The sequence below is a fragment of the Euprymna scolopes genome, chromosome 10 (assembly GCF_053919585.1).
Source record: "Euprymna scolopes isolate OS-2025 chromosome 10, ASM5391958v1, whole genome shotgun sequence".
In the NCBI taxonomy this organism is placed as follows: domain Eukaryota; kingdom Metazoa; phylum Mollusca; class Cephalopoda; order Sepiida; family Sepiolidae; genus Euprymna; species Euprymna scolopes.
Genome location: NC_136491.1, coordinates 63,035,108 through 63,048,039, shown reverse-complemented (window position 1 = coordinate 63,048,039; position 12,932 = coordinate 63,035,108). Strand labels below are relative to the sequence as shown.

The 12,932-nt window shown below is 35.7% G+C and overlaps 2 protein-coding genes across 4 annotated transcripts in view; one reads left to right on the top strand and one right to left on the bottom strand.

The window, feature by feature from the left end:
• LOC145286016 (dolichol phosphate-mannose biosynthesis regulatory protein-like) overlaps positions 1–6,199 on the top strand; it is a 44,488-nt gene extending 38,289 nt beyond the window's left edge. For all 3 annotated transcript variants that reach the window (XM_080134630.1, XM_080134631.1, XM_080134632.1), the window contains exons 4-5: positions 1,295–1,397; positions 6,013–6,199. In XM_080134630.1, coding sequence (XP_079990756.1) covers positions 1,295–1,397; positions 6,013–6,074 — 165 coding nt within the window. In that variant the 3' untranslated portion in view covers positions 6,075–6,199. The remainder of the gene's footprint in view (positions 1–1,294; positions 1,398–6,012) is intronic.
• The window catches only part of LOC145286015 (dynein axonemal assembly factor 5-like), a 33,395-nt gene continuing 26,534 nt past the window's right edge, over positions 6,072–12,932 (bottom strand). Inside the window, exons 8-10 of the mRNA XM_080134629.1 lie at positions 12,126–12,421; positions 7,323–7,680; positions 6,072–6,340 (exon numbers count right to left, since the gene is read on the bottom strand). Of these exons, the coding sequence (XP_079990755.1) occupies positions 6,207–6,340; positions 7,323–7,680; positions 12,126–12,421 (788 nt within the window). The 3' untranslated portion in view covers positions 6,072–6,206. The remainder of the gene's footprint in view (positions 6,341–7,322; positions 7,681–12,125; positions 12,422–12,932) is intronic.

Below are 12,932 nucleotides of genomic sequence, written 5' to 3'. Positions count from 1 at the left end.
GGTTGGGATAGAATGCACGCTTCTGTTCAGGATTCTGTTTGCTATTTGCCAAAACTGGTGGAAACCTAGCTGCTGCTCAGCTACTTAGGATTTAACGGACTGAGCATATATGCTCAGTCCGTTAAATCTCTTGCATTTTTTTTTTTTTATTATTACTCTTTTACAGTGGTTGCTGGCAGTCTTGAAAGCTGTTTTAGTCTCAGTACATCTATAACGTTGGTAACTATGGAAAAAGTGATTTCTGTGCATGATGGCAAGCAGCACATGCTGGGGGAGAACCATGGCTGGCTGTTAGGTTTTTGTTGGAATTTTTTGGATGGTATGAATCAGTCTATGCCTACAATTAACCATTCGGTCAGGTCTGATACTATAAAGGACACATCCTTTTTAAACATGGAATGCAGAGGTAGATCAGGTATAAATGTACAGAAGCTATCCCAGTTAGCCATAATCGATATATTCATCTATATATAACTCTTAAGAGATGTTATGAATTTGCTCGTTTATAAGTTGAATTGTAACTATTGTAGCAGTTTACAGAAGCAATCAAAGTATCCTGAGCCATCCCAATTATTACGAAGGGTGTTGCATGGTAGTAAATGTTGGCCTTTACCCCGGTCTTATATGCTTGTTTCCAGAGAAATTATAGGGCAAAAATTTGATGGATATTCAACATCAAGCCAAATTAGATGAATCTTGTCTGGTAATTAAGTGGAAAACTACCCGAGACATTGGCCATTCCCAAATTTGATGTCCTAATAAGGAACAACAGACTGGTTTAGGTCTGTTTAAAAGGAGCAAGCAGTTTATAAGTACTTGAAGAGACTGAAGATAAAGAAACTCATTGAATAACAAACAGTGGCAAATAAATACTCAATTTCCACAATTGTGACCACTGGAGACTTAGTATAATTACGGCCAGCCAGACAATGCCAAACCTTGTGAGGGAGGCATAAAATTTAAAAATTTTAAATTAATATTTCCAGCATGTTTAGCACTGAAGAATTCCCCCCCCCCTATAGAAAAAATTACATTTATTCAATTTTTTTTTTTTTAATTGGCCTTTTATCAAAAAAGAAAAACTGAGCAAACAGATATTAGCATTAACCTGATACATTTTATAAGTGAACAAAATGAGAATTTGAAAGCTCTTAAAAACTTAGGAATTTTTACTCAAAATTAAAAATCTTCATAAAAAATTGTAAATTAACACTGGATTTATGTATGCTGTGATCTGTATAATAAAAAATAAATTAAATAATTTAATATATACTGTTTTTCTTTTTTTTTTTAGCCATTTATTGAACCTCATGAAAAGATCCATTCATTCTTTCTTCCAAGATATTATGCAGCTGCTATTCCACTAACTCTTATGGTTGTTACACTTATCATTATTGGTAAGTTTTTTTTTTTTTTACAAATTGAATTTATAATGTTGCATATTTTCAGTCATCTAGTGGGTGTGGTTAAAAGAATGGAGCACTGAAGCTAGATATTTTGAAGAGGACTCTTTAGCATGGAATTATAAGATTAAGACTTTGCTAGATGAACAAAATCTAACTTTGTTAATCAGAATTAACAGAAACTGAAATGATTTTTAAACTGGCAGCCTGTTTCAGATTCTCAAAAATGTGAGTCACTCTAAATTGCTTCAATTACTTATGTTTAATACTGCATTTTATTAAATCTGCTCAAACCAATCTCTTTCTGACTTGAGGGGGGGGGGTTAATCTTTCAATTTAGGAGTTCTATTACATAGCTGAAATACTCAACCTTTAATATAAAACATGCACTAAAAAAAAAAAAAAAAAATTTAAATACCGCAACTGAGGTGTGTATAGAAAGATATGGTGTCATCATTAAACAATGCATGATGCGGCAGACGCAGAAATGACACTCCACATGTGACTGGACCAAAAGTGAGACCTGTACTCATTTGCATGAACATAGGTCTTAAGTGAATTTCTGAGTCAGTTAGGCAGATCCTTGCATGTCATTCGTTTCAGTGTCAACTGTCGTAAAAGTAGAAGAGGAAAAAAAAGACAAAACCAAAAAAGCCAACACAAACTATCAACATTATGACCGAAGGAAGGTTCGACCTAAAACTTATAACAGAGCAATGTATTGTAGTTTGGTTAGAAAGAGTGGATCTGATTTGCAAACTCTCAGGAGTTGACAGGGTCGAACAAGTAATCTCCATGTGAGTAGTCGGATTCAGATGAAAGCAATGTGACATGAGTAAAAGATGCGCAAGGCATTTGACTCATGAGAGGCAGACAAGCAACGCATTAACTCTTATCCTCAACTTGATGTGGTGACCCCCTTTATATAAAGTAAAAGTTTGAGACATACTTTATGCTCAGATGAGTCAGTAGATGAGTGCCTGCCTATATTTAGTTGTGTGCATCTGTCAACAATAACCACTTGCAGATGGAAAGTATGCTCAACTGATTGTTTTGTTTGCTCCGAGCCCAATCATTTGGCTAAGTACTGCCAGTTTGAATGACTGAAGCAGCATAGTAGGCCAACCATCCAATGTTGCAGAGGCCAGAAGGAGGGCCATATGGTGTCAAAATGTTTAGAAAACAAACCGGAGAGATGCAAGTAAAATGAGAACCATCCTGCCATGCATGTGTCTGGTAATGGAGTGATGCATCAGCCGCACATGGTCTCCTGTAAGGAGTTTGGTTTGTGGTTCACCAAAAGTATACAAGACGGGTGTTAACCATCGACAGAAAACATGACCAGAAGGAGAGCAACAAAGGTCAATCTGCAGGTGGATGAAAGTACCCCCATAATGGATGGACATTTATTAGAGTTAGACTTTACATCATCCACCTGTTGGGCAGTATTCATATAAATAACATGGTGAGGCCAATTTCCCCAAAGTTTCCGGTGTCACTATTGCAATGAAAAATAGAATGATTCGACTGAGGTCATATCAGACTAGGAAAAATTGGGCTGCGACCTAGAAGTAGTTGGGTGAGTAGGTGCCAAAACAGTTGATCAGACACCTGGACACTGTACTTGAACACTGGAAGAACTATAATTCACAACAGATAGCAAAGACCGTACCTTGAGAAGTTCAGTACCCCAAAGGGATTAATCCAACTAATGTTCAGCATAACAATGGAAAAATGCAACCTGTTATGGATTATCGAACTGAATGATTATTCGCAAGTATACATGGCACATGCTGAGGTGTTCACAAAATCTGAGACTAACATCGGAACATGGCTATGCTGACTTAAGAGTCTACCATGTATGTGCACCATTCTTTATGTCCATTCCAAACCATGGTGGTGAGGGGGTAGAGATACTGACAGACTAGGATTGGATTTAGGCTTAACGTACCCTCATCCATTATGCAGATAATCATGGAGGCTGTTCTATTCAAGGATGTGGCTGTTTGACAGGTGATGTTCGCATACATCACCGAACAATGTGGCACCTGAGGAGCTAGTGAAACAGCATTTTATTCTGTTAGGGCTAGAGAGAAAGGATTCAAAGCAACTTGAAAACAGTGTATAAGTGTTTAGATTGGAAGTTTGGGTGGGAGTGTTGCAATTTGTGATAGAAGCATGGAAATTTCAGATGTCTGATGTTGTAAGGCTGTGCGATTTCCACCCTGTGTGAGAAACTGATCAGGCATCTGCCAGTGAGTGGCTCTGAGCAGCAATGGGAGTTAAAAAAAAAAAAAAAAAAAAAAAAAAAAAAAAGGGGGAGGGGGGGTCAACAGTTATCCGAGGATGGGAGGATACCACAGAAGATGCCCCACTAACAAATGGTTTAAGAAACAATAGTTAGGGTTAAACAGACCTATCCTTAACAGGGCGTATGGTATGTGAACAGACAAGATATTAATGTATAGGTAAACGCAAGTTATCTGGTGACCAGCATGCTCCTGGAATGCGAGGTGTTCGAAATGTGTTGGCATGAACAACGCCCAGTACATTTACTTGGCCAAACTCTGAAAGGAATCAATTTGGCGCTGTAATGGAAATGTAAAGTCATACATTCAAGAACAGATTAAGTATGAATCATTGGCTAAAGGACAGGCTCACTGGAAACACCAGAGTACACACAAAGGTTACCGGCAAAATGTTGCTATGGTGACCATTGGAAACGATAAAGTTGCTGGTAGAAGAGCTGGTATTGACTGTCCATGGACATTACTTTGATCACAGAGTCAGAACTTAGACCCCATGACCTGGATATCACGAAGGTGGCTTGAGAGGATTAAATCTGTGGCGAAAGCTGTACCTTTGATGTACTGAGTAGTATATTAGACGACTGGACATCCATACATCAAATGTACCATGTATTTCGCCCGGTAGGTTTGTTAATAAAAGCAGATGTAAAGAATATTAAAGGATTGATCCAGCCCCAGTTCATTAGGCAAGAGGGGGATGGGTAGCAATTGGAGCTAATTGGTAAAAGCTGGGAATGGATGTAACTTGCAAATGGCAACCACTTTCTGATGCTCATCGATTGGGATTCTGCGCATTTTAGCATTTGGCAGCCATTGTCACTGCAGAATTCTGGAAACATTGAGTATCTCAAATATTCTTTGAGCACAGCCCACCACAAAAACTGCTTACTGACAATAGCACTGCTTCCATTAATAGGGAATTCAAGGAGTTTTCTGCCAGCTGGAGAGTGCATCTGCAGTTTCAGCACACCTACATGTCAGCAGGAAACCTGCATTGTAGAGTGATGCCATCACAGTATTAAGTAGATTACAGCTAGCAAAAGGGGCTCTGTTCAAAATGCAGTGTATTGCTATAATGTTGCACCCAAGTAGATACATCTTCATTGACTGCACCTACCAAAGGGTGCTACAGATATGAGAATGGATTTAAAATTTAGAAACAAAAGTATACCTTTCTCTGCACTCTTGTATTAATTTTTTTTTTAGTTTTAGGTAAAGTAACCAATGAAATATAAAAATTAGCTGTACCAGGCCACGCGTTGCTGTGTCTCAGTTTGAGTAAATGGAAAATAGATATTTGCTGTGTAATGTTTTTTTTCTATGGCAGAAAAGGAATGTAAAAATGAGAGAGGGAGGAAATAAAAACTAGGTAGTATATAAAGAGCAAAAAAGAAATAAAAACTGGCATAAATATTTTTTTTGCTGTGTAATGTTTTTTCTTCAGCATAAAAAGAAATGTAAAAAGTGAGTGAAAGAGAGAAGAAAATAAAAGCTGGTGTAGATATTGCGTAAAATGTAAGAAAATGAACACCGCAATTTACTTGAATGGTAAATTAGCGTTCATTTAGCATGCGACTACTGTAAATCTGAAAATAAGAATGGTAAGAGCTCAGCCAATCAGAATGAGCTGAATTAGTCTGGGAGACTTTATTATTTATGTATTGTTACGGCTACGAGTTTATGATCCAGGTACTAAGAGTGCAAGTACAATCTGTAGAATGTGTACATTTCCTCTCAGTGATGATTGTGGGTGGTAGGACATAATATTTAGAGGGAAAAGTAGGAAGTACTTCCTCTAAAGATGGTGCGATTGTGATGGTGTTGCTCCTAGGATGAAAAGTAGGATTTTATAACTAAATGTATCTAAAATCTCGTTCCTAAGTTATAAGAGTGGCTAAAAGTCTAGACAAATTTGTATGTGGCATCTGTTGTTGCAAACCTATAGTACTTGGTCCAGAAGGGAATTTCTGCAATCTAATAATTTTAACTTTTGAATTATTTTTTTCTTGCCTGATGAGATCAATACTGATCTAAACAGCTGTTTAGATCATTATTGATCTCATCAGGCAAGAAAAAATACTAGCTTTGACTATTCTGTGATTATATATTACATCAGCATAAACAAACATCTATGAAATAGGTGCACCATTATTCTGCCTTGATAGAGCTCAAGGCTGGCTTCAAAACCTAAAGGAATGTATATAATTACTGTTAATTCAAACAGTAGTAATTTTAGGTGAAGTCTGCATCAATTTCTTGAATTATTTGTGTATTAAAAATTTTTCCTGTTTTTTTTCCAGGTATCACAGTTGCTGCTATAATGACAACACAAAAATTAAAATTCAAACTCAAGAAAGAATAAAATATAGAAATAATTTTATTTAGACAAAACTGGATTAAAATAAGTTTTTTATTTACAAAGTGAGACTTTAATACTTAAAATTATGTAATAAATTTTGTGACATCAAAATGAATGGTTATACACAAGCGAGATTTATTTTCTGGATTTCCTTTTGAATTCTCCAATTAGTTGTTGACAATAACTTGGCTGTCGATGTTTGTGCATTACCCTTTCAATTTCAGTTATAAGTAGAGCTTTATCAAGCCAACCGGCCTTCACAAGTATATCTGCAAAGAGAAAATGTTGAAAATACAACAAATAACAGAAATTCTGGTGAATAAAAGGATTGATAAACTCTGAAGGGAGTTTATTTCAGCGAGATCACGTCTGTACAAATTTATGAAGGACACTTATTCATGGGACATTCAACTGTGTGTTATGTTACTAGAATAAGATTAACACACAGCAAGAAAGATACATTTGTTCATGTTTGATATTTAACTCCCTTTAATCATCATCATTCATGCTAAGAATCAGTATGCCAAGTAGACCACTTGTAATTCTTATATTAAAATTTTTTAGAATCATTCATGTGCAGGTCTCCAGCTTAAAAATAAAGCTCTACAAAGCAAGAGGAGAGAGTGAGGTGAGCTAAAAACGTGCAAATCCAAAATATCATCCTTCCAGTAGTCCTAATATTTTTATACCTTATGAATAGCAGTTTTATGTATACACCATTTATGAATAAATTCTATAAAAAATTTTCAATCTGTTAAATGCTTCCATTATTAAGAGGAAATTAAAATCAAAAGTAAAAATACTCATTTTCAAATTAGAGCAATTTATTTTATTTTTATTTTTATTTTTTTTTTTACATGTAAACAATGCAAAATTCTCACATTTATGTAAATTTATATATACTAAAAACCATTTTATCTTCCACAAAAAATATTTCTGACTCGAATCAGAAATATTTTCATTCATTCAGATAACTAATTTAAAGTGAAAGAAATCCTAACATGAAGTGATTAAAAATTGTTTGATAGTTTTGAATAAAGTTTCAGCATTACCAATCAATTTAAATTCCAGTAAATCATCTTGAGTTGTTCATTTCTACGTTTGTTATATACATGCATATACATAAATCCAAGACTTTGGGGTGAGGAACAATTTCTAGAATTACAAATCCTATTCATTTAATTTTGAAACTGGATTTTTTCAGTAAAGACAAAATACAAAGTTTACAACTGACAAATGCTATTTACTTACCAAATACTGCATTCTGAATTTTGGCCTCCTGATCATCTAAGTGGATGAGCAGTCCTCGATATAAAGTTTCCAAGTGAGCTCTATATATGCGAGAATCATATCTGTAAGGTTTTAATACGTCAAAATATGCCAGAAACACATGCGTTACCATCAGGCGAACATCATCTTCATTATCATCCAAGCGAGTTAAAAGGTGAGGATAGATATTGTGCAACAGGTCATAATTTGGGAGTTCAGCATCAGCAAACTTTTCCAGTAAACGGATGAGGAGCCGACATGTAAGGATGCGTGTATTTTTATTATCATCTTGCAGAGTGGCCAGTAATTGGGGCAGTAATTCATCAATTACCTTGTTTAACTACAAAACAAAATCCATATATAAACAGGTTTATGGGAAGGGAGGGAAGAGAAAGAAGGAACGCTTTAATACTTCTAAAGATACATTGAATAAGGGTATATATAACTGTCGTAGTGATAATGATCTCATTCAGATTTGTTTTATCCTTACCCAACAGTACAAAATTGATGAAACCCTCTCAAATTTATCAAAATAACAGTAGCAGCATCAACAAATATTGGCAGCAAGAACGATTTCTGCAAAAAAATTCTGATTAGAGTTTGATTGGTTCTTGCAATCTAACAAGAAACAGTTGCCGTAGGAGCCAAGCACCTGCCAGATTTCTTTATATAAAAGGCAAGGTGCATGCTTGTCCACAGAAACTAGAGCAGCATTTCTGCCAAACAAACCCTTGTCAGTCAGAACAACTCAAAGGAACAAGCAATTTGGCCATTAGCCCAAGGGTTTTCGACAATTTCCACACAGCAATATTTTAAACGGAGCAGCAAGCACAGCCACTACCGATGCTTCTATATCAACAACACCTATTGTTGCTTCTGCCACACCATGATGTCAGTTGGAATAACTCCCTTCAATTAAATCTGTCACTGAACTGACGAACCTTTTTCTTTAATTTTATCAAAACAAAGCACAGCCACCATTGATGTTACTTTTTCAATAAGAATACTATTACCACGACAGAACTGCCTGCCATTGAACTAATAAATCTTACTCTTCTCCCAACTTATTCATGAAATAAATTGTATAACAATCAGTTAAATTTCCATCCTGTCTCTTCATGCCACCATATGCTCATAATTCCAATTTGTGAAAGTTGGAATTAATGAAATCCAACAAAATTAGTATTGAACAGTTTTTGTTCTTTTTAATCTTTCCTTATACTGGAATTTTAATGACAAGATTCCATTTTGTTCCAAATCTGTCAATAGAATTAGTGGATAAAAGGTTACAATGAAGGAATTAAATAGTTATAAAATGAATTACAAGAATATGCAAGACAATTCGATTTTTTTGTCCTTCACATACATTTATAGTAATATATTATGGGAAGAACATTAATCTTTGTGTGAATACCCTTGTTAGGTATAGTCACACTGTAAAGTCATAGCAAAATAACTGATTATATACTAACTGGTTGGGAGTTGACGAGGAAAAATAAAGTCAGATATTAAATATTTCATGAAATTGTGACTTAAAGAAACCAAAATACATCCCAGCAAGTATAAATTAACTGGAAATGCATTCTAAAGGATTTAGTATAAGCAGTAAATTATTATAAGCAATTAAAAATAGTATTTTAAGTAATTCATCAAAATGGCTGAAAGATTTGATGAGTTTTCCATTGAAGTGAATTTAATGTATTAAAATCCATTCAAGCAGAATTATAACCAGTAAGTTATAACCAGTAAATTATTGGATGTAAATCAATTCAACAGGATGTTAATATCACTGAGTAATCCAAGAAAACATTTGTTTAAAAAAAAAAAAAAATTTTGTAAACATTTTTCCAAATAAGATTTAATTCAAGAATTCATTATAATGGCTGACTTATTTTATAAGAGAGAAAAAAAAAAAAAAAAAAAAAAAAAAAAAAAAAACACCAACCATGAATACCTTGTGTTTGTGTGAAAGATTATGAGCTTAATGATAATGAGCACTAAAGATGTTGCAACATTTAGCATAATTATTTTGTCAGGTGACCAGTTGATACTGTCATCTGTTTCAAGTGCAGTGTGTCAATTACTATAAGAGGATTGACATTCAATACTGCTTAAGTGAAAAGGATACAGAAACTATGGTGTTCAGGGTTTATATTTTAAGATTAAATTGGTTTCATATGACCAGTGTTGGAAAAGTGTAGAATTGTTAGTTGGGTAATAAATGAAAATACAATTCAATTGAATATTCTTACCACTTAAAAATTGACACTGCATATTAAATTAGATAAGTACCTGATTGTATCCAGTATCAAATGCTTATTGAATTTATATATTTAAATAAAATTGAAAGTAAAGGAGGTAGCAATGTTTGTGTATGAATACTATAAGAAACTATTCATTAAAAAATTTCAACTACAAAAACATAAAATCTTTAAGGCAACTTCAATGCTTGGGTAAGACAAGATATGAAATGTGAACCATATATATATATATATATATATATATATATAAGGCAAAAGTGGCCCATGTATTTTTGTATGTCCAAGAACGGCTTCTGGGTACTTTTTTAGAACTTTATATACTCCCTAGATCATAATATCTAGGATTTGTGAACGGATGTTGTTTACATTTATTTTGATTGACTTTTATGAAATTCGTGTTTGTTCGTCTTTTTCGTATAAATAAAGCGAAACTAATCGAATCAAATCAGTTCACTGGCTTTCCGGCCAGGACCTCCAGAAATGCAAACAGTTATGAAAACTTCAATATCAAATAATTGCTATTCATTTGGACAGCTCTCCCTTTGGGGGGGAGGGGTAGCTGGTTTTTCCAACATCGGTGAGAAACGAGGACGGTGAGAAACGAGGACGGTGAGAAACGAGGACGGTGAGAAACGAGGACGGTGAGAAACGAGGACGGTGAGAAACGAGGACGGTGAGAAACGAGGACGGTGAGAAACGAGGACGGTGAGAAACGAGGACGGTGAGAAACGAGGACGGTGAGAAACGAGGACGGTGAGAAACGAGGACGGTGAGAAACGAGGACGGTGAGAAACGAGGACGGTGAGAAACGAGGACGGTGAGAAACGAGGACGGTGAGAAACGAGGACGGTGAGAAACGAGGACGGTGAGAAACGAGGACGGTGAGAAACGAGGACGGTGAGAAACTAGGACGGTGAGAAACTAGGACGGTGAGAAACTAGGACGGTGAGAAACTAGGACGGTGAGAAACTAGGACGGTGAGAAACGAGGACGGTGAGAAACGAGGACGGTGAGAAACGAGGACGGTGAGAAACGAGGACGGTGAGAAACGAGGACGGTGAGAAACGAGGACGGTGAGAAACGAGGACGGTGAGAAACAAGGACGGTGAGAAACAAGGACGGTGAGAAACAAGGACGTGTTCATTTGTGCCTGCATGAACTCATTTCTGCAAGTCAACTTTTTAATTGTTGAATTAAAATGCTTTTCACTTCCTCTTGCCTTGTAGCGTAGCGGCAAGATCTCAGCTTTTTTCACTTTTTCCGCCTACCTGCCTACTAACACTTTTTCCAAACACCCAGGCAATGCCGGGTACCTCCGCTAGTTTTATCTAAGTCACATTTGCAATAATCTTGCACCAGAATGTCACATCTGATTGCGAAACTTTCAAGATATGCAACTGACCAAACTTAGGCAGTAAATTAAGGCTCTACATGCATTAGGTCTTGTTCTCAAGTAAAAAGTATCCAAGTGGATGGATATGTCTAATCAGTGGACAAAAATATGCGGAGATTTTCACAGCACATTTGAGGGTGCTCAATTTGATAGCATGTGAAACCAATTCATTGCTGGACTATTCAAATTCAAAGCCAGTCTTGAGGTTCTTAGTCTTAGCAGAATTGTTATTAGTTTGATGAGAGCGACTCCATTGAATAAGCTCTTGGAAGAGAAAAAGTTGTACCAACAATATCTTTGCACACTTGAAAGACCATGAATTATTACAGCAAGCTTTCAAAATCATCCATCTAGTGCAGTATAGTTCTAAGAATGCAGAAAGATAAAACAATGTTGCATTTGGTCTTAATCATCATTTATGATCTAAAGACAAAGGACAAGCACTTCATGGCTCTCTTCCACAATACTCCAGTGATAAATGAAGGTATTATCAAAAGTCTGCGACTGAGAAACTAATGAATAACCATAGTATTATCAAGGAAAGGTCTGAGTAGCAATCCTGATTTTTTTTCTACTATGGGGTGACAAGATTGATGCAAAAGTTCATCTATTTCTGATGCATGGAGGAATGCCGCTGTTGCCCAGGACTGGATATATACGATTTTGACCTCTATACAAAAGGGAAAGTGCAAAGTTGATTTGTGACAATTATCTATAGACCTTAAAGCAGATCTTGTCAAAGATCTTATATAACTGGCTCACTAGGTGGGAGTGTCATCTCAGAATGGCAGAGTTTTAAATACAGTCATGAAAAATGGATATCTTTTCTGCCCAGTAATTGTAAAAGCATTGAACAACTTCTAATCTGCATTCTCAGAACTATGCTCAAAAAAAAGGCAGCAAAGCCTCAGTTGGCTTGAAAGACAAGTACTGACATTTGTTGGATAAAAACTTAAGACATTTGTGAAAGTTTGGGATATGATTGAAGATATAAAACGTATTGCCTTGTGCTTTAATACTTTTGTCACCCATTACTTATGCAATTAGGTGGACAGACACTCAATGAAACTGAATTTTTTTTTTTTTTAACAGTGACGATTGGGAGAGGATTTAGAATAAAGAAATGCTTACCTCATTTGCAGAGATGCATTTACATTGAAATAAAGACCAGGCAGTGGATATGGCAGAGAACCGGATAGATTTTGCAATCCGTCCAGCCCGCCAAATCAAGTTGGGTATAACAATTTTCTTGAGAAGCAGCAAACTCTTCCGTCTCAGTGGATGCTCATTAAATTCTGAAATGTGTTTAGAAAGTAGAGATACCAGCATAGCCATTAATCTCATGCGAAGATATTCATCTTTCTCAGGATTTAAGCAATGACACATAACTTCAAGTAAATCTTCAACCAACTCTGGCAGAATATCAACTGGAATGAGAAAGAAAACTCAAAATTAATAAAAAAATGGTAAATATTTACCTCAGTTTCAGAGTTGTTAAAAGCCAAAGCCGTAACAAGAATAGAAAATAACTGGTAACCAACAGGAACAGAGTCCTCTCTTAAAACAGTCATGAGAACCTTACAACACTTCAATTCTGCTAATAATTTAGGCTATAAAAAAGAATTAACATAATTTTAACAGAAATTACAGTGGGTTGGTTGGTTGTTTTACGGCATATCAACCCTTTTCAGGTTATTTAATGGCGAATCCGGTGATTTTGAAAATTTTTTTTTTTAATAGAATATATTTGTTGTTTTCAAGTCAGTTTCTATTTAACCCATAGTTGGGACCCTAACAGGTACTACCACTCCGGGTCAGAGTGGACCCGGGGGCAATGGCAATTAAAGGGTGGCTCCACTTCCCAAAGCCCGCAAGCTGGCGCTTCACCATCGGATATAGTTTAAGGTCATATCCAGGACCCCCATTGAGGGACTTTTA